This window comes from Delphinapterus leucas, unplaced genomic scaffold, assembly GCF_059928025.1.
Source record: "Delphinapterus leucas isolate spDelLeu-1000000601 "Yukka" unplaced genomic scaffold, BTC_Dleu_Yukka2 spDelLeu_asBTCV2_sq25, whole genome shotgun sequence".
Classification (NCBI taxonomy): domain Eukaryota; kingdom Metazoa; phylum Chordata; class Mammalia; order Artiodactyla; family Monodontidae; genus Delphinapterus; species Delphinapterus leucas.
The window spans coordinates 16,885,395-16,909,764 of NW_028322234.1; the positions used below are offsets into that span (position 1 = coordinate 16,885,395).

General features: G+C 61.0%; 2 protein-coding genes across 5 annotated transcripts; both read left to right on the forward strand.

Moving 5' to 3' along the window:
* The first annotated feature begins 262 nt into the window (after window positions 1–262).
* Window positions 263–2,692, forward strand: S1PR4 (sphingosine-1-phosphate receptor 4). The gene has a single exon (XM_022557481.3). It carries the CDS (start codon window positions 291–293, stop codon window positions 1,446–1,448), a length of 1,158 nt encoding a protein of 385 aa, XP_022413189.2. The 5' UTR covers window positions 263–290; the 3' UTR covers window positions 1,449–2,692.
* Window positions 2,693–7,223: 4,531 nt separating this feature from the next.
* NCLN (nicalin) lies at window positions 7,224–23,183 on the forward strand. Of its 4 annotated transcripts, none has more exons than XM_089905683.1 (16): window positions 7,224–7,581; window positions 12,783–12,973; window positions 13,095–13,239; window positions 14,071–14,163; window positions 14,897–14,991; window positions 15,823–15,903; window positions 17,284–17,387; window positions 18,402–18,490; window positions 18,573–18,712; window positions 18,955–19,133; window positions 19,973–20,060; window positions 20,143–20,181; window positions 20,268–20,428; window positions 21,320–21,373; window positions 21,468–21,546; window positions 21,660–23,183. In XM_089905683.1, the coding sequence occupies exons 1-16, from the start codon at window positions 7,398–7,400 to the stop codon at window positions 21,714–21,716; spliced, it is 1,779 nt and encodes a 592-aa protein (XP_089761809.1). In that variant the 5' UTR covers window positions 7,224–7,397; the 3' UTR covers window positions 21,717–23,183. The 4 variants fall into 4 exon arrangements, with proteins under 4 accessions (XP_089761809.1, XP_089761808.1, XP_022412993.1 ...); XM_089905682.1 differs by having other exon boundaries at window positions 7,225–7,581; window positions 20,265–20,428; XM_022557285.3 differs by lacking the exon at window positions 14,071–14,163 and having other exon boundaries at window positions 7,228–7,581.
* The last annotated feature ends 1,187 nt before the right edge of the window (window positions 23,184–24,370 follow it).

A 24,370-nucleotide genomic window follows, 5' to 3' on the forward strand; every position in this document is an offset into this window, starting at 1 on the left:
AGCCCGGGTGTCACAGGGGAACAGGTTTCCCCCGCTCTGGGACCCCACCCGCAATGAGGGACCGCGGGCTCGCAGCAGGCAGCAGCCGCAGCGCCCTCCGGGAGTCCGGGTGGGAAGCGACCGTTGGGATGCCCCTCCCCGTCCCGGCCTCACCCTCACCCTCACCCTGGGGGTACCTTGAACATAACAGGAAATTTCAAATAACAGGAAACCAAGACCGGGCAAGGCGAGCGGCTCCACCCTGCCTGGGGCGAACCACCCCGGGCCTCAGTCTGCCCCCGGGGACCGCGATGAACGCCACGGGGGCCCCGACCGAGGCCCCCGAGTCCTGCCAGCTGCTGGCGGCCATCGGGCACAGCCGGCTCATCGTCTTGCATTACAACCACTCTGGCCGGCTGGCGGGGCGGGGCGGGCCCGAGGAGGGCGGCCTGGGGGTGCTGCGCGGGCTCTTCGTGGCTGTGAGCTGCCTGGTGGTGCTGGAGAACCTGCTGGTGCTGGTGGCCATCGCCAGCCGCATGCGCTCCCGCCGCTGGGTGTATTACTGCCTGGTGAATATCACGCTCAGCGACCTGCTCACGGGCGCCGCGTACCTGGCCAACGTGCTGCTGTCCGGGGCGCGCACCTTCCGCCTGGCGCCGGCCCAGTGGTTCCTGCGCGAGGGCCTGCTCTTCATGGCGCTGGCCGCCTCCACCTTCAGCTTGCTCTTCACGGCGGGCGAGCGCTTCGCCACCATGGTGCGGCCGGTGGCTGAGAACGGGGCCACCAAGAGAGGCCGCGTGTGCAGCTTCATCGGACTCTGCTGGCTGCTGGCAGCCCTGCTGGGCCTGCTGCCTCTGCTGGGATGGAACTGCGTCTGCGCCTTCCAGCGCTGCTCCAGCCTGCTCCCGCTCTACTCCAAGGGCTACATCCTCTTCTGCGTGGTGGTCTTCGCCTGCATCCTGGCCACCATCATGGTGCTCTACGGGGCCATCTTCCGAGTGGTGCGCTCCAACGGGCAGAAGGCCCCGTGCACCCCGGCCCGCCGCAAGGCTCAGCGGCTGCTCAAGACGGTGCTTATGATCCTGGTGGCTTTCGTGGTGTGCTGGGGCCCCCTCTTCGGCCTGCTGCTGGCCGACATCTTTGGCTCCAACGTCTGGGCTCAGGAGTACCTGCGGGGCATGGACTGGATCCTGGCGCTGGCCGTGCTCAACTCCGCGGTCAACCCGGTCATCTACTCCTTCCGCAGCCGGGAGGTGTGCCGGGCCGTGCTGGGCTTCCTCTGCTGTGCGTGTCTCCGGTTGGGACTGCGAGGGCCTGGGGACTGCCTGGCCCGGGCTGCCGAGGCCCAATCCGTCGCCTCCACCACCGACAGCTCGCTGAGGCCGAGGGACAGCTTTCGGGGCTCCCGCTCGCACAGCTTCCGGATGCGGGAGCCCCTGTCCAGTATCTCCAGCGTACGGAGCATCTGAGCCCACTGTTGGGGCAGTGGTCCAGCTGCCGGGTGCACGCCCGGGCGCGCAGGCATGCAGCAGCAGGCAGGCTGGATGCAGAGGAAGGAAGAGGGCAGCCGGGGGCATGCGTCCCAGGGCCTTGCAGTCCTCCCCGAAGCCTCCTGAGGCTGCTGACGCCGAGTGGATTTCCCACGGTCTCCGTGGGGCAGGAGGCAACAGGAGGAATAGAGAGCGCGCTGGAATAGGGATGAATGGGTTTGCTGTGTACGCAGCCCCCCTCCTGTGAGATTCTGAGGAAATCCCAGCCCCACAGTGGGCCTCAGTGGGGCTCCCAGGCTGCCAGGGCTAGGCTGGGTAGGGGGGTGTCTATGCCCCGGCAACGCGAGAGTTCAATGATGGGATGAGATGCTGCAGGCCCTTATTCACATGTGGCATCAGGGTGATGGGATGAGGGCTGTGGGTCTGCTGGAGCTGTGCCTGCAGCACAGGGAGGGCCACGACACCCGCCCCTTCCTGTTCACTTCCCCTTTCCCTGCCCTATCTCTCATCTTGGGTCCTGGGCGGCCTCCTTCCCCCACCTCTGGCCTCTGCATCTCTTAGGACTCAGTCTGGAGACCAGCAGAGGGGGAGCCGACTGGCCCTCCTGACCTCGGGGAAATCTCACCCACTTCTCCCTTTAGCACTACCTGCCTCTTCCTTCCCCATCTGTGAAATGGGCCTATAGCAGACGGAACCCACCACGGGAGGCGGTCGGTACTCGCTCAGTGTTTTTTGCCATGGCGCGTGGCATCAGTGTGTTGACAAAACATTCAGCGACGGTGGAAATGTTCTACATCTGTGCTGCCAGTGTGGGACCCTCATGTGGCTACTGAGCCCTCGATAAGTGGCCTGTGCGACTGAAGACTGAACTTGGAATTCCTTTGCATTTAGACAGTTCACAGGACTTGCGGCAATGGTATGGGACAGCGCCGCAGGGGTCCACCCTCCGGATGTAGCCACCTTTGGCTGGTAGAAAGTGCTCTCTTTCCATCTTCCTAGCCAAGAAAATGTCCGCAGGTCTTTCTGCCTCCGTCTTGCCAAGTTCTTGGGTCAGCATCCCGTCTGCCACTCTGGATGGGATAGCTCCGTTCTGAGCCTCCGTTTCTCCCCTGCAGGATGGGGGATGCAGCGATGGGAAACTGTTTACTGCGCTGTTTCAATAAAGCAGCCATTAGCCACACGTGGGTATGTAAAATTAATTAAAATGAATTTTAAAAATTCAGTTTCTTGGTGCATTTCTCGGAGCTGCCGTATCAAAGTATCACAGACCGAGGGGCTTAAACAACAGGAATGTATTCTTTCATGACTTCCCTGGTGGTCCAGTGGTTAAGACTCCACGCTTCCACTGCAGGGGGTACAAGTTGGATCCCTGGTCAGGGAACTAAGATCCTGCATGCTGAGCGGTGCGGTCAAAAAAAAGAAAAGAGAAAAGAAATTTATCCTCTCATGGTTCTGAAGGCTGGAAGTCTGAGATCAAGGTGCCAACAGGTTTGGTTCGTTCTGAGCCTTCTCTCCTAGATTCTGGGGGTTTGCTGGCAATCTTTGGCATCCCTTGGTTTGTAGACTCCATTTTCACATGGGTTCTCCCTGTGTGCACATCTGTGTGCAAATTTTCCCTTTTTATAAGGACACCAGTCCTATTGGATTAGGGCCACCCTATTCCAGTGTGACTCAGCTTAACTAATTACACCTATAACCATCCTATTTCCTAATAAGGTCCTATTCTGAGGTCCTGGGGGTTAGGATTTCAAGACATGAATTTTGGAGACACAATTCAGCCCATAACACTTGGTCACACTAGCCACACTTCAAGTGCTTGATGGGACATGGGACTTGTGGCTACTGTTTTGGACAGTGTAGACACAGAGCATGTCCATAATCACAGAAAGTTCTGTTGGACAGGACTGGAAAACGTTCCAAGCATGTATAAGCTGGGATACTTCTTACATTTTCCTGATTCCTGGTCCACGTGTGTTTATTCGGGACAGTGGCAGGCAGGGTGAGGTCTCGGTGGAATTTGGTGTGAGGGGAGCCTGGGCCTCCTTGAAGCTCTCAGCCTGTGTCCTGGGCCTGTGTGAGCTGGCCCTGTGGCCCCCTCTGCCCTGTGGGGTGTCACACTTTGCTTTGACTGAGCTGCACTCTTTGCTGCTCCCTCCCATCTGGGGTCTTTGCACCTGCCTTTGTTGTCCCCAGTAGAGTGGCCTGCCCGGCACGTGCCCTGCCCATCCTTCAGGTCTCAGCTTTAGCATCACCTCCTCCAGGAAGTCTCCCTTATTTCTCCTCCTCAGCCCTCTTCCGGGCTCCCACACCTGCCTGTGCAACTCCATCATAGATCCGATCGCACCTGGTTACTCATCCACCTTCTCCCCTGGACTTGGAGCTCCATGTGAGTGGAGGTAGTGACAGTGTTTGGGCCACAGCTATGTCCCTGGCACCCAGCACAGGAGATAGTAGGTGCTCCATGACCTAGAGTGTTGGGAGAACTAGTCCTAGCATCATGCCTTACAATGAGCCTGGGGAACTTCTTCCCCTCCTTACTCTTCACCCCCACCTTCCTCCCTGACTACGATGAAACTGTTCCCATGAATCCTGACTTCTGCTCTTAGGTGGCTCAGGTGTCTGTAACGCATCACCGTTCCCCAGCTCTGCCGCTCACCATGGGCTTCAGTTTCCTCATCTGTAAAATGAGGATATTGATATCCCCTGCCCTCCTGGGATGTTGTTAAGACAAGGAATATAAAGGCCCTCAAACTTAGTGTCTGATTTTGTAATAGGGAAGAGCAAATCTGACTCTTTTTTTTTTTTTTTTTTCGGTACGCGGGCCTCTCACTGTTGTGGCCTCTCCCGTTGCGGAGCACAGGCTCCGGACAGGCTTTGTACAAGAATGTTGCCTATAGCCTGAAATATACAGGTGAGCCTATTCTCAAGGCTCTGACATTTAAGAGTCCATTCACATAGAGGTAAAATGTTTCAGAATAGGGAATAACATTTGTTTTGTTGGAGGTTTACAGGAACATCCTGACCTGAGCTGACCTGCACAGCTGCAAGAACAAAGGATTCCAAAACCAAGAAGTTTGCAGCAACTAACCACGTCCCTCTCTCACTTGCCTTTAAAAGTGCTTGGCTGAAACCCTTTGGAGAGTCGGGGTTTATGGGGCATGAGACACTGGTCTCCTTGCATGGCCCTGCAATAAACCTTTCTCTGCTCCAAACTCCAACTTTTGGTTTGTTTGTCCTCACTGTGCATTGGGCACAGGAACTTGCGTTTGGCAACAATTTTTTTTTTTTTTTTTTTTTTGCAGTACGCGGGCCACTCACCGTTGTGGCCTCTCCTGCTGCGGAGCACAGGCTCTGGACGCGCAGGCTCAGTGGCCATGGCTCACGGGCCCAGCCGCTCCGCGGCATGTGGGATCTTCCCAGATCGGGGCACGAACCCGTGTCCCCTGCATCAGCAGGCGGACTCTCAACCACTGCACCACCAGGGAAACCCCCTGACAACATTTTAAAATGCCTTATGTATCACTCAACGTTATCCTAGTCACCTTTGTACTAACTCATTTAATCCTTGGAAAATCTCCAGGAGGCAGGTACCATCATAACTCCATTTTATAGATGGAGAAACTAAGACCCAGAGAGGTTAAGTAGCTTACACAAGGTCACACAACTGGGAAGAGGCAGAGCTGGGATTCAAACCCAGACAGGTGACTTTTTTTTTTGTTTTCTGGGGTCTTAGTTCCCTGACCAGGGATCAAACCCACGCCCCCTGCAGTGGAAGCGTGGAGTATTAACCCCTGGACCGCCAGGGAAGTCCCCACAGGTGACTTCTGGATCCCTGTCTGTTACTGCCTCTTTGATGAATGAATGAATAAATGAATGAATGAAAGAATGAATACCAGTTCCTTCTCTCCTTTGGAAAACTCAGAATGAATGTTCCATTTCATTCTTCGGGCTGCCCCAAGGTTTCATCTCCACAAAGCAGGATTAGTTGAACCTCCCCATTTTACAGACAGAAAAACCAAGGCTCAGGAGAGGAGGCGGAATGGGCAGCCCTAAAGTCCAAGCCTCGTTATCTGAGCCAAGTTTAGGCCCCTTTCTTGCTTTGTCTCTAGGTGAGTGTGCGTGTCTTGCCTGTTCATAGCCTGACCTGGAAGAGTGGGGGTAGATGGAGAAGCAGGTAATAAACATTTGCTGATGAAGACCATGTGGGCCAGAATTTCTCAGTCTTTTCCCTGCCCTGCCAAGCCACTCCTGACTCCTCATGCCTAGGACCTGCCTGGGGATGGCCGGAAGCAAGGGACACAGCTGGAAGGGAGGGGCCGGTGTGTTGGTGTTTTCATGACTCATTCATTCATTCAACAACTGTGTGTCAGGCTCTATTCTGGGCAATGGGGTTGCAGCTATAAACAACCTGGTACCTGCCCGCGGAAAGGTCACAATTTGCTGGGGGTGGCAAACGTCAAACTAAGAAATGTCCAACATCATTTCAGTAAGGAACTAGCCATGCAGAAAGTGGGAGGGGGCCCGCGAGTGTTTTGCAGGAACAGTGGATGCAGCGGCTCTGAGGCTGCACGAGCTTGGTGCGTTCTCATAATACCAACACTTACTGAGCGCTTCATGTATGCCTCATCGTTTCTAAGTGCATTCACGTGGATTATCTTATTGAATCCTCACACACCCCTGGGGAGCCGGGAAAGAGTGTTTGATTATTTATCATCATATTTGGCAGCTGAGGAAATGGAGGCTCAGAGAGGTGAAGCGACTTGCCCAAGGTCATACAGCTGGGAAGTGGAGGAGCTGGGACTTGAACCCATGCTGTTAATCAACACAACTGCCACCTTTCACTTGGGACCGAAGGGAGGCCCACTTCCCTAGACAACGGTATCAGAACCTGTGGGCCAGGGCCATGTGCTCTGCACCCTCTGACCTCAGTCTTCCCGTCTGTACAAGGGGGTGTGAGTTACTGATGCCCCTTAAGGCCCCTGGCCCAGAGAGAATTGGGTTCTCAGGGGGGCCAGATTAGAAAGTACAAATTTAAGGCACCCAGTAAAATTTGAATTTCTGATGAGCGAATATTATTTTTTTTTACTGAGTATGTCCCAAATATAAATACGCCTAAGTATAAATATATCACCAACCCCGGCACAACACCAAGCTGCAGACTACAAGTCCCATAATCCATTGCGACATCCCTTTAGGAAACTTCTGTCATGATTTCTTGATTCTTCTTTCATTCTTTTATCCAAAAATTATATAAACCACCCACTGTGTGCCAGGCCTTGTGTTAAGTTCTGAGGAATACATCAGTGCACAAAGCAGACACAAGTCTTTGCCCTCACGGTGTTAACATCTATATTTCTTGGGAGTTTTAAGTGATTTTTTTTCCGAACTTCTGCCAGGAAGACTTCAGCTCCCATGACCCCTTGTGCTTGTTCAATGAGACTACAATTCCCAGGAGACCTAGCGCATCAGGCCGGCCCCTCTCTTCCTTCTTCCCAACTTTCCTCCGGGTCGCAAGGTCACGTCCTGCACAACCCCCTTCCCCCCTCCACCTTCTATCACAGCAAAGACAGGGCCTCAGTAAGTTCCGCCGATTATATATATTTTTTTAAGTCTCCGTATTTTCTGACTTGGGGTTTATGTGAAACCTTAGTCAAACGGTCCACCACAGCTTCTCTCGGGGAGTAACGGAATAGGCCTACAACTCCCAGGTGGCTCCGCGCGCGCCGGTCGGACTACAACTCCCAGCAGGCAGCGCGGCGGGCGGGCGGCCCTCGGCGGTGCCCGCAGGACCCCGGAGCGGGCGCGGGCTGCCCGGCGCGGCTCCCGCAGGACCCCGGCACCTACTCATGCCTAGGTGAGTTCGCGTGAGCTGCCGCTGCCGCCGTCCCGTCCCCGCCGCCGCCCCGCGCGGCCACGCCGCCGGCCAGGATGCTGGAGGAAGCAGGAGAGGTGCTGGAGAACATGCTGAAGGCGTCCTGCCTGCCGCTCGGCTTCATCGTCTTCCTGCCCGCCGTGCTGCTGCTCGTGGCGCCGCCGCTGCCCGCCGCTGACGCGGCGCACGAGTTCACTGTGTACCGCATGCAGCAGTACGACCTGCAGGGACAACCCTACGGTGCGTGGACCCGGGCCCCTGGCCTCCCCCCGGGGCCGGGCTTTCCCCATGGGCTCCTGACCTCCCCCACCTTTGCCTCTTCGCACCTGACCTTCCGCTCAGCCTCTCCCGTCTCCGGGGCTCCGGCCTATGCCGGCCAGGATGCCCCCTCCCTCGGTTCGGTCTCTGCTCCCCGGGCCCCAGGACCTGCCTGTCCTACCTGTCCAGCAGGAGTCCAGCCCGCAGACCTCACTTGGGCCACCAGACACTTACCCAGATCCCAGGCAAGTCCGAGCCTGGATACCTGGACCGACGCTAGGCCCCCAGCTCTCTCTGCCCCAGGGACCCGCTGCGCTGGCTGCCACAGCACCCCGGCCCCGTCCCCGACAAGGGCTACATGCTCCAGAACGCAGAGCTTCCTCCCACCTTCAGGCCAAGCTGTCCCTGCTCCTTTTCTCCTGGGTCCTCTCTCTCTGATTCCCAGCTGGAACAGAGCCCCAACCTTGGGTCTTCTTCACTTGGAGTGGAGCCTCTCAGCGCGGTTCTGCCAGGCCGAGCTGGCCACCCTTGCACAGCTCTTGGCACCCCGGTGTGTTTTGTCTAGTGTCTGCATTCTGACCCCGCTTCAGGGCTCAAGAAGCTCTGATCGCTGACCCCAACCTGGCTCCGTGTCAAGGCCCATCTCTCCCCAGGCTCTGCTCCCTGGTCCCAACTCATGAGCCAGGTTCCTCAGAATTCCTTAGCTAATCCTTCAGTCCCCTACTTTTGGGCTCCTGAAATCCCTTGCACCCTATTTCTTGCTCCCCCCTTAGGTGCATACCCACCCCTCGGCTTCCTGGAACAACACCGACCCACCCTGGCTCCTTCTTTCCAGGATTTCAGGCCCCCGCGGCTGGATCCTGCCCAGCTCCTGTTCCCCGGCCCTGCTCCCTCATCTGTCAAAGTTCTGACCGCAGTGCCCAACTCATTCTGAATTTCCCTCTTTCCCCAGCTTTGCTGTATCTGGTGTTCCAGAACCTTCTGGCCTCTGGTTTCTCTTCCAGCCTCTGGTTTCTCTTCCAGCCTGGTGCCTTAGGCCCCCACAAGTCAAGGCCCGCCCTCCCCAGTCCCCCTGGTCCCCTCATCTCTGAGCTCTGGTTCTCTTGGATTAGCCTATCTTGTTGGAACATCAGGCCTAGCCTGAGCCTCCTGGACCCCCTGCCACTGCCAGGCCCCTGGGGAGCCCCAGTGTCGGGAGATTCCCCTCAGATTCCTCATCACCCCAGAGTTATGTTGTTTCTCTTTAGTGCAGTGGTGGTCAACCCAGGGGTCGCTGAGTGATGACTTCGGGTTGTCATGACTGGGGGCTCCTGGCATGAAGGGGGTAGGGCCAGGGGTGCTGCCCCACACCCCACAGCGCCTGGGACGGCCTCTCCCAGAGAATGACCTGGGCCAGATTGTCAGCAGTGCTGAGGGGGAGAACTTGGGGTTACAGTGATGTCTCTAGACCCCAGGCTCTCGACCGGTGGGGAGGAAGGCCAGGAGCCCCTAACGAGTGGGCAGTTTGTATGCGTTGTTGACATCCCCCTGGGGAGAGGGTTTCAGCTGGTGCTGTCACAGGTGGTCTTTTGAGATGTGGCTCATGCAATGGAAGAAGGGGATCTTCAGCATCTTTTGGTGGTTCATTGTAATAAGCTTGAATAGCCACGTGTGACTAGCGGTTGCCGTCCTGGTCTAGAGGATCCTGCAGTCCAGGATCCTAGAACTCTCCAGGTCAACCCGGCAGTCCTTCCCGCACCCAGTCACTCCGCTGTCCCCTCTCGCACTGCACTCGGAGCCTTGCCGGGAGCTCTCCCAGCACACCCAGCTCCACTCCGAGACCCTTGGGCAGCTGTAATCCAGCAGCCTGGATGCCCCGGATTCCCCCACCGCCTGCTCAGCACTGGCCTGCTTGCAGTTGTGGCCCCCTCTCCCCGCCCCAGACAGGTGCCGCAGACCCGCTCCCTGACTGCATCATTCTCCTCACAGGTCCTCGGGAACCTTCTCTCCTTTCTCCCTGCCCTCCTTCCCTCCTCCCTTCCTTTACCTGAGTTCTTTCCCCTGTTCCTGGATTCCTTCCCGTTCTTTTTTCTGACCCGGTGTCTCCCCCCACCCCACATGCCCTCCTTTCTGGCCCCCATCTTTGTTGCTCATGGTGAGAAACCCGGATGCCAAGTGGGCTCGGGGGTGAGCGGAGGGGCCTGGCAGGGCGCCCACCCGTCTCAGCTCGCACGTCTACACCTCCACCCAGATCACACCAGGCAGCGTCCCCCATTGGCAGGGATGTGAGGTCCCCACCGCTGCCTGGGGAGATACTGGCGGGATAGTTCGGGAAGGCCCGGTGGTGCAGAGGGAGTTCCGGCTCCTCCCCGGTTGCGGAGCCTCTGAGGGCTGGTCTGCTGGGTCACTGCTGATTGCAGCGTCCCCAGCATCACGCACGCCCTTGGCTCCTGCCTCCTGGTGTAACCCTTGCTCTGGGCCTCCTTTCCCAACTTCCTGTTCGCTCCTGTTGAGAAACAGGCGGGCAGGGTGCCGGGAAAGGGAGGCGTGTGCTCTTTGAGCTGGGGTGTGACCCCCCCCCGCCCCCCGAATGGACTCTGGCCTTTCTGGGCTGGGCCGCTCGCGCCCATCCCACTTGGCCCCCTCAGAAACAGCCCTGGGAGGTGGGGATGTGGGCACCCACACCGGGCACGGGGACGGGCTCTCCGCCTCTTGCTGGTCGGTGGCTTCGCGCTACAAAGGACCAGTGCAACCCGCAAGGAGAGAGGATTGGCCCTGGGCCCTCAGTAGAGAAGTCTGTGACCTCTGTCCAGGTCTGGTCCCATTGTGGGAACCAGTGACTTCCGTCCAGGTGTCCAGCGCCCGCCCAGACACAGGGGTGACCGAGACTGCGCTGGCTTCAGCCTCATGCCAGCAAAGACGGTCTCTGCTCTTGGGGCGCTCAGCCTCTGGGGGCACTTAGGGGGCTGGCGTCCACTTGATTCCGCTCTCACCCTCTCCTTCCCATCCCCTGGGAAGCCGGTCTCTGTAGGCTCCACAGGCGGTCCTCTGTGTCCCCACCCCGAGGTGACAGGTGACATCCGAGCCGACTCTGGGAGGCTGCGGGCTCCTGGGAGGCTGCGGCTGGGACACGTGGGACACGGGGGAGGGGCCTGTCCGGCATTCCCAGAGCTTCAGGGGCCCCTGAAGGTTTTTGCCGCTTTCCCCCGCCAGGCCCTCCCAGGCTCCCACGTTGCCCTAAAGCAGAGGAAAGGCCCCCGGGGGGGGTTGGGGAGAGGCACACAGCCCTCAGCCTGGGGCACACAGCCCAGCTTGGCTCCTTGGTCACAGACCCCGACCCTGAGACAGCCCTGCCCTTTCCCACCTGGGTCTGTGTTGCGCTGGGCCCCTCCCGCAGACCAGCCCTCAGGATGAGCTGTAGGAAGCCACCCTTCTCCCGACGGCACATTCTTGGGAAGCAGAGGTGGGGACCTCGCTCCCGGCCCTGAGCCTGAGTCCGTCTGGGCACAGGTGTCGCCTTGCCCAGCAGGCTTGACCTCCAGGCAGCACGCTCTGGCTCCCTGGGGGAAGCAGACCTGTTTCTCTGCGTTGTTATTTTGGCGCTCACTGTGTGGGTCTCCAGCTGGAGGCCCTAAGGGCCGTGTCTGGCCCCCGTGTGCAGTAGGGTTTGTTTGCTTGTTTTGTGCACCCTGGGTCAGCCTGGGACCCGTGAGACATTCTGGGCTCGCTGTGTGCCGTTGTCACCTGGGTGCTGGTGGCCCTGGCAGCTGGGGGCCTGCCTGAGCCCCCTTTCCCATCAGTCCAGGGATGGCCCCGAGGGCCCACCGCTGCATGCCGTGCACCCGTGGGTGCTGGCGCCCCCTCCTCGTTCCGCTGAAATGTCCATGCAGCTTCCCGCCGCCTTTCTCCAGTAGAGCTCTCAGGACAGCAGTGCTCTGTGTCTGAGGGGACCTGCTGGCCTTAGGAAAGCGCTCTGCAATCCTAGCTGTAGCCTACTTCTGCTCAGGCGGGGAGGGGGCAGCTGCCTGGAAGAGCTTGTGAGCGGGGAGGGGTCCAAGCTGGAAGCAGCCTGTCCCTCCTTCCCTGATTCTCTGGCCCTTTCTTGAGCTCCCAGAGGAGAGAAACGCGGGTGGTCCTGCCCGCAGGGCACACCAGGCCACGTCTGGCATCATCTGTGGTTACCCTGACTAGGGGGCTCCTGGCATCGAGGGGGCGGGGCCAGGGAGGCTGCTCTACACCCCACAGCACCCAGGACAGCCCAGGGGGAACAGTGCAGCCCTGACCGGAAGAAGATGGACAAACCCTGGTGTTTCCCTTCCTGAGGGGCTTCGGGGAGACTGGGCGTTGGTTCGTTCCATGCCCTGAGCCTGCTGGGCTGGGAGTCGCCAGGCGATGCTGCGTTTGCACTGTGGTCAACAAGGTCCCTACCCCTGGAACCCCCAAGCTAGTTAGGGGAGTAGATAGCAAGGGCCCTGGGGACATGGACAAGGCCGTGTTAGAGCTGTGAGGGGAGGGGGTCCTGGTCTGGGGAGGGCGGGACGGGGGCCACTGATCAAGTCAGCCAGGGCAGGGTTTGGGTTTTCCTCAGGTCATTGGCAACTGTGGGGGGCAGTCCTGTAGCCTGGGGGCTCCCTCTGCTGGGGACTAGACCCTGGAGTGGGTGCTGGGCTCTGTGCTGGGGGTCTTCTGACACCCTGGGCAGGGCGTGAGGCACCTGTGGGGCCCTGCGTCCCGGGAGCCACGGGGAACCTAGGGGAGGAGGGCTGGGGGAGCAGGACCGACTGGGTTCCAATCCCGGGGCTCCTGCTGACGGTCCTGCCTTCTGGGTGGGTGGCTTGTGGGGGTTACTGGCTGCCTCTGTGGGCTGGGGTGGGGGCACCCGCCCCTGAGCTGCCGCAGGGACATGGGGCGGGGGGGGGGCACAGCACCCAGCCTGGCAGGCAGCCCGCACATCTTCGCGGGGCGGCTGGGTGGGCAGGGACCACGTCACTTTCTGAGGGATGCCTGTGGCCGAGGTGCAGTGGCAGGGGGAGGGTGCCAGAGCAGTGGGTCCAGCCCTGGTTTAGGAATGTAGGGGTAGGGCGGTTGGTCCAAGGAGAAGGGTCTTCGTTTTCGTTGAGTTCTCGGAAGGCCCCGCGAGTCGGGGGTTGGGATGGGTGCAGCTCCGGTGGGTGGGCGGCCAGCTGAGGGACCACTCCCTGCAGGCACGCGGAACGCGGTGCTTAACACGGAGGCGCGCACCATCGACGCGGACGTGCTGAGCCGGCGCTGTGTGCTCATGCGGCTGCTGGACTTCTCGTACGAGCGCTACCAGCGCGCCCTACGCCAGTCGGCCGGTGCCGTGGTCATCATCCTGCCACGGGCCATGGCTGCGGTGCCGCAGGACGTCATCCGGGTGAGGCCCGCCCCGCCCCACCGGCTCCGGCTCCATCCAGTCCAGTCCCCGGTGCCCGCCCTCCAGGGGCAGCCCCGGGCCCCCCTGCTGGAAGCCGCCTGAACATTTGTCTCTCCCGCAGCAATTCATGGAGATCGAGCCCGAGATGCTGGCCATGGAGACCATCGTGCCCGTGTACTTCGCCGTGGAGGACGACGCCCTGCTGTCCATCTACGAGCAGACGCAGGCCGCGTCCACCTCCCAGGGCTCTGCCTCAGCCGCCGAAGGTGAGCTCGAGGCGGGGGGTGTGTGGAGAGGGGCCCCGCTGTGCAGTTTCCAGGACCCCCGCTCCCGGGCTGGGGGATGCTGCGGTGAGCTTGGCAGTCGGGAGCTCTGCTGTTTGACCGGTCTGGGGGCCATGGGGGAGAGTGAGCTAGCAAAAGTGGTCAAAGAATTGAGCCAAAAGGATCCAATCGCTGGTGTAGGAAAAGGAAGCTGGTGAGAGTGGGCAAGGCAGGCAGGTTTGTCCACACAGTGGACTCACCCAGCTCCTTGGGGAAACAGTTTGTGGGTATGTGTTTAAGCTGTAAAGGAAGGGTCATTCCTCCTGGCCAGATTATTAGCTGCGTGGATAAGTTACAGGTGTAACTTATATAAGTTACAGGGGTGGCAGACTGTGGCCCTCGGCCGCCTGTTTGTGCAAATAAAGTTTTATCGGCACACAGCCAGTGTTTCACACGGCTTATGGGCTTTCACACTACAGTAGCAGAGTTCAGTGGCTGTGACAGACTGGCCCACAGAGCTGAAAATTTCGACTCTCTAGCACTTTACAGCGAAGGTTTGCCAAACCCTCGTCTGGATTAAAGTCTGGACAGTGGCCGTCTCCATTGTGGCAGCACAAGAGTGAGTTTTTGGAAAGATCTTAATTTCTAGTTAGAGCGGAAGGGAGGAGGAGGAGTCAGCTGCCTGGTGGAATATTACGCAGCCGTTAAGAAACGGCATCGGGTGTGAGAAAGCGCTTATTTTACATTGGTTGTGGAGAAAACAGAATATAAGATCATAGATCAGGATCACAGCACTTTTTTAGGCGTAGCTTGTTTGTTTTGGAATAACGCTAGGGTTTATAAGAAGTTGCGGACATACTACGATTCCTGAGAGGCACCCTCGCAGCTCCCCCAGTGATGACACCTCCCATGGCCATCACGATTGTGGTTTGTGTCATTGTCGTCGTTGTTTTTCGGCCGCACCGCACGGCTTGCAGGACCTTACTTCCCCGACCAGGAATTGAACCCTGGGCCCTTGGCAGTGAAAGCGCGGAGTCCTACCCACTGGACCGCCAGGGAATTCCCACTGTTGTATTTTTAAATGTGTAAAGAACGGAAGGGCTTGAGACAGGGTGAGCTCATGGGCGTTTTAGGGCAGTCGCTGCCCCCAGGTGAAAAAGTGGCAGGCGCAGTGGACCACTGGCTCACATGGAGCGAGGTGGGCACCACCTCACCTAGGCTCAGGACAGAATGGAACTTCCCTTTTTATGAAACTTTGAGTTCTCACGCCATCTTCGCTTTCGGGGCTGGGCTGGAGGGTCCTGAGCCATCTGATGGGAAACTCCTGTTTTGGGGTCACTGCTGAAGTGATCCTTGGGAAGCTGGGTCAGAGGTTGTTCACGCGCCTTCGTGATTTAGGAACGGTCCTGCAGGGCGAGGGCGCGCACGCACTCCTTACCGGCCTCAGTGGTGTCCGGGTGACTGTTTCACCGGCTCTTACACTGGACACCCAGTTTCTTTCCCGTGTCCAGTTACCACGTTGTGTTCTAGTCTGTGTGGTCAGTTCTGCTTTTGCTCAGACTGAACCCCTGGAGTCTGGGGTGCTGGGGTGGTGAGCGTGCCGGCTCTGGTCCGGGAAGCCCCCCCGGCTCAGGCCGACCCTCCCCGCCCCTGTCCTCAGTGCTGCTGCACACCGCCACCGCCAACGGCTTCCAGATGGTCACTAGCGGGGTCCAGAGCAAGGCCGTGAGCGACTGGCTCATCACCAGCGTGGAGGTGGGTGCCCGGCGTGCCTCACTGCCCGTCCCCACTAGAGGGAGCCTCTGACTGGGAAATCGGGTCAGATGGCCGCCCGCCCGCCCTATGGAGAGATGGGCCTCCAGCCACACACCCTGCCTTGCCTCCTCCCCCCACCCCTGCCCCACCGAGAGCCCCCTCCCGAGTGGCCGGCCCTTCCCCTAACAGTAACATCGCGGGAGCTCGGCTGAGCAGGCGGAGAGCAGAGCTCTGGGCAGCAATTAAAGCCTAATCTCCCACCGGGAGGGTGGGTGTATGCAGGCATCCAGGCCAGAGCAAGGTCCAAGTCCTCCCCCTCGCATTCTCCCCACCAGGGTCAGCTCCACGGGCCGCCTGTGGGGTTGTCTCGCTGCACCTGCCCCCCCCCAAAAAAAGCCTCTGGCGGTTTTGTTCCCTTCCCCCCACAAGGAGGCCGCAGCTGAGGCCTTGCAGAGCTGCCCTCTGTCCAGAGAGTAAGGGGCGTGGGGCCTCAGCACATGCTGCCCCCGGCTCGGCCCCGTGGGCCCTGCTCCTGACAGGATGACTTTCCCGACTGTTCCCTGCTGGACTTGACCGGGGGCCGGTTTACGCAGGAGGACCGGCCAGGGTGCCGGACCCCGACCCCCCGAGCTCTTCCTGCTCTGTCAGGACCTTGCCATGCCTGCCATCAGCAGGGCTCAGCCTTTGAAGGGTGGGCCTGGTTTCCCGCGGCCACCCCCCCCCCCCCCCGCCGTGTCCACAGTGTAGCCGGCAAAGCCGAGAACACTGCCGCCGGGTGGAGGGCGGCCACGGCCTCGGGCCGGCTGCCCCTTCATGCCTGTGTCTCTGCAGGGGCGGCTGACCGGGCTGGGTGGAGAGGACCTGCCCACCATCGTCATCGTGGCCCACTACGACGCCTTCGGGGTGGCCCCGGTACGTCTGTGCCCTCAGGGCCCCGTGAACACCCTGCAGGACGGGTGTCATCGTGAAGCTTCACTCCCCCAAACGAGACGTGACAGCAGAGGGAGGGGCGGTCCCCGGGGAGGCCCACGAGACCCAGCCCGGGGTTCTCACTGGGGGCCGGTCATGCGGGCACCTCGGCCCGGCATGGCTGAGACCCCAGACCCAAGAGGAGAGCAGGTGCCCATGCGGACCCCATGTCTGCACAGACAGTGTTGGGACAGGGAGCCCCCAAAGTCCGGTTCCCGGCGCCCCCGAGGGCTGGCCTGGCCAGCGTCCCTCCAGGCTGCAGGCCACCCGGGGCTGTGCCCTGAGAGCCCCCGGCACTTTGGGGTGGGAGGTTCCTGCTGGAGAACCAACAGCCGGCTGAACCGAACAGTGGGTGCTGGGAGGGCCTGCAGCCGGGCGTGCGCCCCTGACCACGCCTTGCGGGCCGCCTCACCTGGGAGGCCAAGGCTGTCCTTGAGGACACTGGGGCCCAGAGGCCGGCCCTGGACAGTCGGCTCACAGCCACTTTCTCACCCTTTTCATCATCCACCCCCACGGAGCCTTTTTAGACACCTGTGTCCTCGTTTTCCCTTTCTTGTGAAATTTTCTTAAATTTTTGAGATGTGATTCCCATAACATAAAATCCATCCTTTTAAAGCACGCAATTCAGAGATTTTTAGTGAATTCACAAAATTGTATAGACATCACCGCTTTCTGCTTCCTGAGTGTTCCATCCCCCCAAAAGAAGCCCCGTCCCTATGAAGTCACCCCACCCCTCCCCCAGCCCCTGACAGCCAGGAACCCACTCTCGGTGTCTGTAGATCGGCCTGTCCTGGACGTTTTCCCTCAGTGGGGTCACAGCCTGTGTGTCCTTCTGTGTCTGGCTTCCCTCACTGAGCACCCTGTCGGCCCCTCCCTGTGAACTTGAACGGCGTCGTGTGTCAGTTGGTGCGCTGTGACTGTGGGAGGGTCCCCAGCCATGCAAACAACCCAGTTTCTTTCTCTCCGAGAACCAGTTGTTCCCCGTGGGGAATGTCGCCTTAGAGCGCAGGGCTCAGATGCCGGGCCGGGGCGGGGGTGGCGGCGTTCACAGCGCGGGAGGGCAGAAGGCCGGAGGTCCAGCTGGAGGGAGCTCCCAGGGCAGATGCCCAGGCTGGACGGAGGCTGCGCACGGGGCTTCCCACGTGCGTGGGGGCTGGGCGGCACCCAGGGGCCGTCGGTCTCGGGTTTGGGCCGCGCAGGGCGGGTGAGCCCAGCTGTGCTGGAGATGTGGACCGGGGGCGAGATGCGGAGGGGGGTTGGGGGGGTGTGAGGCGCCGCATGTGGACGTGGGGTGACCTCGGCCTCCTCTCTGCACACCCGCAGTGGCTGTCGCACGGCGCGGACTCCAATGGAAGTGGCATCTCTGTGCTGCTGGAGCTCACCCGTCTCTTCTCCAGGCTGTATACCTACAAGCGCACCCACGCCGCGTAAGTGATGGGGGCAGGGTGGTTCCGACCCTGGAATCACAGCATCAGGTCGTGGGGCCCAGCTCCTCCCGGGTGCACCCCTGGGAATCCTCCCCAGGAGGTTGGGCTGCCCTCGCTCCTGGAAGAGCCGGGGACACTCCAACGGCAAGAAGCAGAAATACCTGCGAGCCGGTTGCTCAGGCTGGCGTCTCCCCGTTGCGGCCCCGGGCACAGCTGGTCACCGGTGTGGGCGCTCGTCCCTATGCCACGCTGCCCTGGGACGGCAGGGGCCCAGTGACGAGCGAGTCTCCCTGAGCTGCCGGGCCTGGCCCCACGCATGCAGGTGCCCTGAGCAGCAGGAGTGCTTACATCCTGGGTAGGGAGGGGAGGTTGAGATCAGGGTGTCAGCAGGACCATGCCTCCTCCTGAAACTCCAGGGGAGGGTCCTTCCTGCTGCTGCCGGGTTCCAGCAGTGATGGATTCCTCGGTCCCAGCTTTACGTGGCCTTCTCTTCCTCCAGGTGTCTCCCCTCTTCTATAAGGATCGCCGTGGCCATGGCGGGATGGATGGGGCTGGGGGGGGTGGCGCGGGGACATGGTCCTTCACGACACCCCTGGCTTCAGTCCTTCTCGAGGGACGGGGTGCTGAATCACCTGTCACTTTTTATTTTCCGGTTGGTCCACCCAGTCTCTCCTGGTTTCGAGAGTTCAGAGAGGCCCCTGAAGCAATGCTTCTCGCCAGAGGGGCAACAGAGCTGTGCTTCTCACCTGGAGCCCCCTGGGGGACGCTGGGCCATGTCTGAGGACATTGTGATCATCATGACTCAGGGACTCCTGGCATCCATTGGGCGGGGGCCAGGGGTGCTGCTGCATACCCCACAGTGCCCAGGACGCCCCGATGTCAGCAGTGCCAGGATAGGGAGGCCCAACCCTGAAGGCTGGTTGGATTTCATACTTGTGGGGGGGAACCACTTCCTCCTTGTCGGGGACCTGGACTCCCACGTGTCAATGCTGGCGCCCCACTGCTTCCCGCTAGGTACAACCTCCTGTTCTTTGCGTCTGGAGGAGGAAAGTTCAACTACCAGGGCACCAAGCGCTGGTTAGAAGACAACCTGGACCACACAGGTGAGCAGCCCCAGCGGCCAGGGTGGGGTCTGGGCCGCCGGTACTCCCCCCACCTCCACCCACCAGCCCTCACTGCACTCAGATTCCAGCCTGCTCCAGGACAACGTGGCCTTTGTCCTCTGCCTGGACACCCTGGGCCGGGGGAACAGCCTGCACCTGCATGTGTCCAAGCCGCCCAGGGAGGGGACGCTACAGCACTCCTTCCTGCGGGAGCTCGAGACGGTAGGTGCCCCGCCGGAGGCAAGGCTGGGACATGGGAGCTTTATGCACCCTGGGGCCTTGGGTGAGCCTCAGGTGGGTTTTCCGGGGAGGGGGGCAGGTGGGCTTCTCCCTGGGTTCCAGAAGCAGGAGGTTCGGGGAGGGACTTGGGACCCGCCAGACGCGAGGGACCACCGCCACAGAGACAGGCGGGGTTGGGGCGCAGCCCGCGGGCACCGGGCAGAGCCTGACAGTGCCCTTCGCAGGTGGCCGCCCACCAGTTCCCTGAGGTGCGGTTCTCCATGGTGCACAAGAAGATCAACCTGGCGGAGGACATCCTGGCCTGGGAGCATGAGCGCTTCGCCATCCGCCGGCTGCCTGCCTTCACCCTGTCCCATCTGGAGAGCCACCGTGACGGCCAGCGCAGCAGCATCATGGACGTGCGGTGAGCACCGCCGTCGGAGCAGGCATGGGCCGGGGCATCCGCTGGTCCTGGGGCATCCGGCAGGCTTCCTGGAGGAGGTGGCCCTAGAACTGGGGCACAAGCCAGGAGAAGGGTGTGGCTCGGTGGAGGGAAGACTTGGGGCGTGGGAGGCAGGGTACCTCCCGGGGCAGCCCCGTACCCCACGCCCACGCTCACTCAGGTCGGGATGTGTTGCCTCTGAGGCTCCTCTTCTACAGTCCTGTGTTGCTGGCAGCCCTTGGTGTCCCTGGGCTTGTGGCCGTGCCACCGTCCCCGCCTCCGTGGTCACGTGGCCTCTCCCTTGTGCCTGTGACCAAATTCCCCTCCTTACAGGGACACCAGCCGTGGGACTTCAGGCCCCCCTACTCCAGTGCAATCACATCTTAGCTAATAGCGCCTGCGGAGACCCTACTTCCAAATCGGGTCCCATTCCCAGGTTCCGGGTGGGCGTGAATTTGGGGGACACTTGCCCCCACTACAGGGCGTTACAGCAACTCCACCCTCAGCAGCCCGTGGAGGTGTGGGTGTCCTGACCTCCCCCAAGGTCCAGAGGAGGAGATAGGCCGGGGGCCGCCAGTCACTGAGGCAGACGCGCGTCCACAGGGCGCAGGCTCGGCCCGCGCACCCGGGGTGCAGGGCAGCCCCGTCGGGGGCGGGCCCGTCCCAGAGAGGAGCCTGCAGTGTGGGGGGCGCCCGTCTGCTGGGAGGGCCGTCACCTTGCTTGTCTTTATCGTTATCAGGTATATGCTCGCTCTTGGTTTTTGGCGATTATGAATGATGCCAATTCCTGATACATGTGTTTTTAAAACTTGCCCTCGAAGGTCCCGGGTTGACTCCAAAACTCTGACCCGAAACACGAGGCTGATCGCCGAGGCCCTGACCCGTGTCATCTACAACCTGACAGAGAAGGTGAGCCCCCGGCCGCTCCCCTGCAGGCCCCCCACCCGCCCGGCCGCTCTGGACTCAGCCCCATGCTCTCCTCTCTCTGCAGGGGACGCCCCCGGATATGCCAGTCTTCACGGAGCAGATGGTAACGTGCGGGTGGGCAGGCGGGCGGGCGGGGGGGCCGGTGAGGTGGGGTAGGGTCCCGTGACCACGGTCGCTTCCCCACAGCAGATCCAGCGGGAACAGCTGGACTCGGTGATGGACTGGCTGACCGCCCAGCCGCGGGCCGCCCAGCTGGTGGGCAAGGACGGCACGTTCCTCAGCACGTTGCAGCACCACCTCGGCCACTACCTGAAGGAGGTCAGGCCGCACCACGTCAAGGCCGACAAGCGGTGAGGCTGGGCGCCGCCCCGCCAGCCAGCGGGTGGGCTCTTCTGGGGCCTTCCCCCAGGGCCAGATGGAGCAGACAGAAACACTGGACGAAAAATAAAACAATAAGTGAGAAGTGCAGGTGCCCCGTTAAACGAGTTCCAGGTGAACCACAATTGTCTCAGTGTAAGTATAGCCCACGCAGTGTCTGGGACATGCTTACACTGAAAGCCCATTTCTTCTGTATCTGCAGTCCTCGTAGAACTGAAGCCCTGTATTTTATGTGGCAGCCCTATACTCCCAGCTACCCTTCGTGGACCTTTTGTGTTCTGGGCCTCGGGTGACTCATACCCCAGGTCCCCTCCTGCCCTCGGGATGCTCTTCCCCACTGCAGGCCTCCTGAGTTTTGTCTTCTTTCTGTTCAGGGCTCCCATGCTCCCTGGTTGGGCTGAGCAAGGACTGGGGAGGGGTGTCTGGGGGATCCATAGGCAGGAGACACCCCCCAGAAAGCTTGGTGCCCCTCGCTGGCTCTCCACCTTCCTCCCAACTCTTGGTGCTCCAGGGAGAGCAAGCTCTTGAATAGAAGAAGAAACTGAGGCTCAGAGTGGACCCACAGCTGTGGAGCTGGGGGCCTCCAATTCCTAGGCTGTGATCGTTCTCCCTCTTTAGAAAGACTTCCCAGACCAGATAATTTCCACAGTAACCACACTTTGTTTTAGAGAGTATACCCCAGAAAGCAACAGGAAAGACATTAGTTGAGAATAAAGCACGGTCCTTCCCCAGGAGGGACAGTGGCAGCCTTGTGCAGGCACACACCTGGGGTGCCCCCTTCCCCCGCCACGTTCCTAGGCTGGTGGGACCTCCGGTGGCCCTGCTATCAGGGTGAGCCTGCTGAGAAAGCGCTCTCTCACCAGGGACCCTGAGTTTGTCTTCTACGACCAGCTGAAGCAGGTGATGAACGCCTACAGGTGAGCACCCTGGGTCACCGTCCAGGGGACTGGGTCCTCGGGACAGCTGGGGAGCAGCCCGCTGACCCACCCCGCCACCCCCTCCCCTCCTCAGGGTCAAGCCGGCCATTTTCGACCTGCTTCTGGCCGTCTGCATCGGCGCCTACCTCGGGATGGCCTACACGGCGGTCCAGGTGAGCAGGGGACTGGGGAATGCGAGGCCTCTCAGGAGACCCCTTGGGCGGCCCGAGGGCCTTCCTGTTGGCGGTGTCGCCCGACCTCACTGGAGCCCTCCCGCTGCCCCCAGCACTTCGACCTCCTGTACAAAACAGTTCAGAGACTGCTGAAGGCCAAGACGCAGTGACACGGCTGCTCGGCGCTGGCAGGAGGGCAGGGCCTTGCCCCTCGGCCTCGGCGGCTGTAACCCTGAATTACAGAGCTTTTCTGTGTTGCTCTTGAGGATTTGGGGGCTTCTTTCTCTTGTTTATCCTTTGAGCTCTCTCGGAGGAGTGCTGGTGGAGGTCTGTCTGGTCTGGGGCCTGGCCGCGGACTTGGGGACAGACGTGTGGATGAGCCCCTGCCCTGGAGTCGGCCCTGTGGCCCTCAGGGCGCGTAAGCCATGCCAGGAAAGAGGAACTGTGCCCAGCTCAGCCTCAGCTTCACCCCTGCCCGTGATGCTGACCGTGGACCTGGTGGTCGCAGGCCAACAGGGTCAGGGCCAGGCCACCCCCTTGCTGGCTCTGCGTCTGACCTTGAGGCTGTCCCCACCCCCTCCGTCGACCCGGGTACTCCCTTCCCTCCCGTCTGGAGAGGGTGGCACCGCCTCTGGGTCCCCAGGCTCTGGCCACCCCCTCGCAGCCTTGTGCCCTCACCCAGCTGGCCCTGGGACACGACTCCCCTGAGCCCCCTTGGGCGGCTGGCGCCTTGAACACCTGGCAGCCTCCCCAGGGGCCCTTGCACTGCTCACCCTGCTTCGCGCTGCCTCTGCCCCTCCTGCCCCTGCCCCGGACTTTTGGGGCTCCGCCCTCAGCCTGTCCCCCTGCGGAGCTCCCGGGGTGGGGGGCAGTCCCTCTGCCCCTTTCCCTGGGCCTTGGTTTCCTCATATGCAAGGAGGAGGATGCTTTCGGGGGGAGTGGGCACCCTACCATCCCAGGAGGAGACATGACCATGGGAGCAGCTCTTCCTGCGACCCTGAGGGGGCGGGTCTGGGCCTGAGCCCCACAGACCAGGTGCCTGGTGGGGCCTGAGCCGCTCGGAAGGGGTGGAGGGGGCAGGGCTGGGACTGACCTCAGGGAGACCCAGATTCATTAGCAATACAGTCAGTTAAGTGTTGAGTGCTGGGGGGCCAGGGTCCAGGAGAGGGGACTCCAGGGGCCTCCTGGCCACTGGGGAGGGCTCGCCTGCCTTCCAGTTCTGAGGGGCCTGGAGGGGCTGGGGACTGGCTCGTTCCCAAAGCCTCCCGACGCTCACTGGAGGGAACGGGCTCCTGGGGGCTCCTGGCTCGGCTGGACCGTCCTGTCAGGCCTGGGAGGGGCAGGCGTGGAGGCTGCAGGTCCTCTGTCTCATCCCACCCTCTCCCTGCCCGGTGGCCCATCTCCCCCAAAGACTGTTTACCGAGTGCCCTGCCACCTCTGGGGCGGGTATGGGCCCGGCCCTGCCTGGCCCATCCTATCTTTCCCCACGTGTGACTGTGTGAGCCGTGGACGAGCTGTGGTTGCCGCGTGAGCGTCCTTCCTCCCCAGGGCGCGTGGTCAGGATCGCTGACCAGTTGGAGTCAGGATGCTTGTGGGACGCGGCCGGACGATCAGAAATAAAGCCATAATGAATGACAGCCTTGTGTGTCCTGTCTTGTCGGGGGCCGGGGCCTCAGGGTTCAGTCCTGCTCACCTGAAAGTGGTTTGCGTTCCCCCGGGGGGTGGGGGGGCCTGGTGCCCATATGGAGAGCAGGGTCAGCATCCCTCCTGCCCCCAGCTGAGGCCGCCACCACTCCCCACTGCAGAACGGGGGTAAAAACCAGCTCAGAGCTGATGGGACAGCAGGCCATGTTCCTTTCCTGCGGTGGCTGTACCACGAACTCGGTGTCTCAAAACAGGGATTTGTCGTGTCCCAGCTCTGGATGCTGTGAGGGCGAGGATCCCAGGTCTGTCCCGGCTTCTGGTCTCTGTGTCGCGTGGCCGTCTTTTCTGTCTTCTCTCATAAGGATGCGTCTTTGGGTTTAGGGCCCATCCTACTCCAGCAGGACTGCATGCCAGCTAATCACATCTGCAAAGGCCCTATTTCTCCGTAAGACCATAAGTGTGAAGTTCTGCGTGGACGTGAAATTTGGAGGGACACCATTCAACCTGATGCAGGGTGCAATGGCTGTGTGAAGGCCACGCCCACTGGTCAGGCTCCGCCCCCCCGCCCCGCCACCCAGCCACAGACCAGGCTACGGGGAGGCCCTGGCTGGGCTGTGGTGCCCCGTGCAGCTCAACGCAGGGGTTCCGGCGTCGGGTTCTCTGCTCTGGGCCTGGGAGCTCCCGAGGGTCTGCCTTGAACAAAGCCCTGCCCTCAGGAGCTTGGGTTCTGGGGGTGGGGTAGGATACACAGTACAGAGACGTATGCTGCGGGGACATGAAGCCACAGGCGACGGAGGCAGTGCGGGGGGTGCAATTTGGACGAGGCATCGGGGGAGCCAAGGGAGGGGGCTGTTTATCCCAGGGAGGTGGGACCCTGGGGGGCTGTGGGCAGAGGAGGGGGCGGGGCCTGACTCAGGGGCTCACAGGCGCCCTCTGCTGGCGGCTGCGGGGGGGACAGACAGGGGAGGGCGCCAGGCGCCGAGGACTGTGCTTGTCCAGGTGGGGGCACAGGAGGGGAGGAGTGGGCTGGGTTCCCCGAACCCAGAGGAGGGGCTAGGAGGGTGCTCCTGGGACCGTGTGGGCCAGACCGCAGGGGGTTGCTCAAGTTGCCTTAGTGATGCCCATAGGGTCAGGGTCACAGCCGCCTCTCCTCAGACCCTCCTCTCCTCCCCCCACTGCC

Bases quoted from the DNA above. Each gene is read 5' to 3' on its own strand.
- S1PR4 (XM_022557481.3), top strand. From the start codon at position 291: ATGAACGCCACGGGGGCCCCGACCGAGGCCCCCGAGTCCTGCCAGCTG.
- NCLN (XM_089905682.1), top strand. From the start codon at position 7,398: ATGCTGGAGGAAGCAGGAGAGGTGCTGGAGAACATGCTGAAGGCGTCC. The intron at 17,388-18,401 runs GTAAGTGATGGG...GCTTCCCGCTAG, and splicing joins TACAAGCGCACCCACGCCGC to GTACAACCTCCTGTTCTTTG. The intron at 18,491-18,572 runs GTGAGCAGCCCC...CACTGCACTCAG, and splicing joins AGACAACCTGGACCACACAG to ATTCCAGCCTGCTCCAGGAC.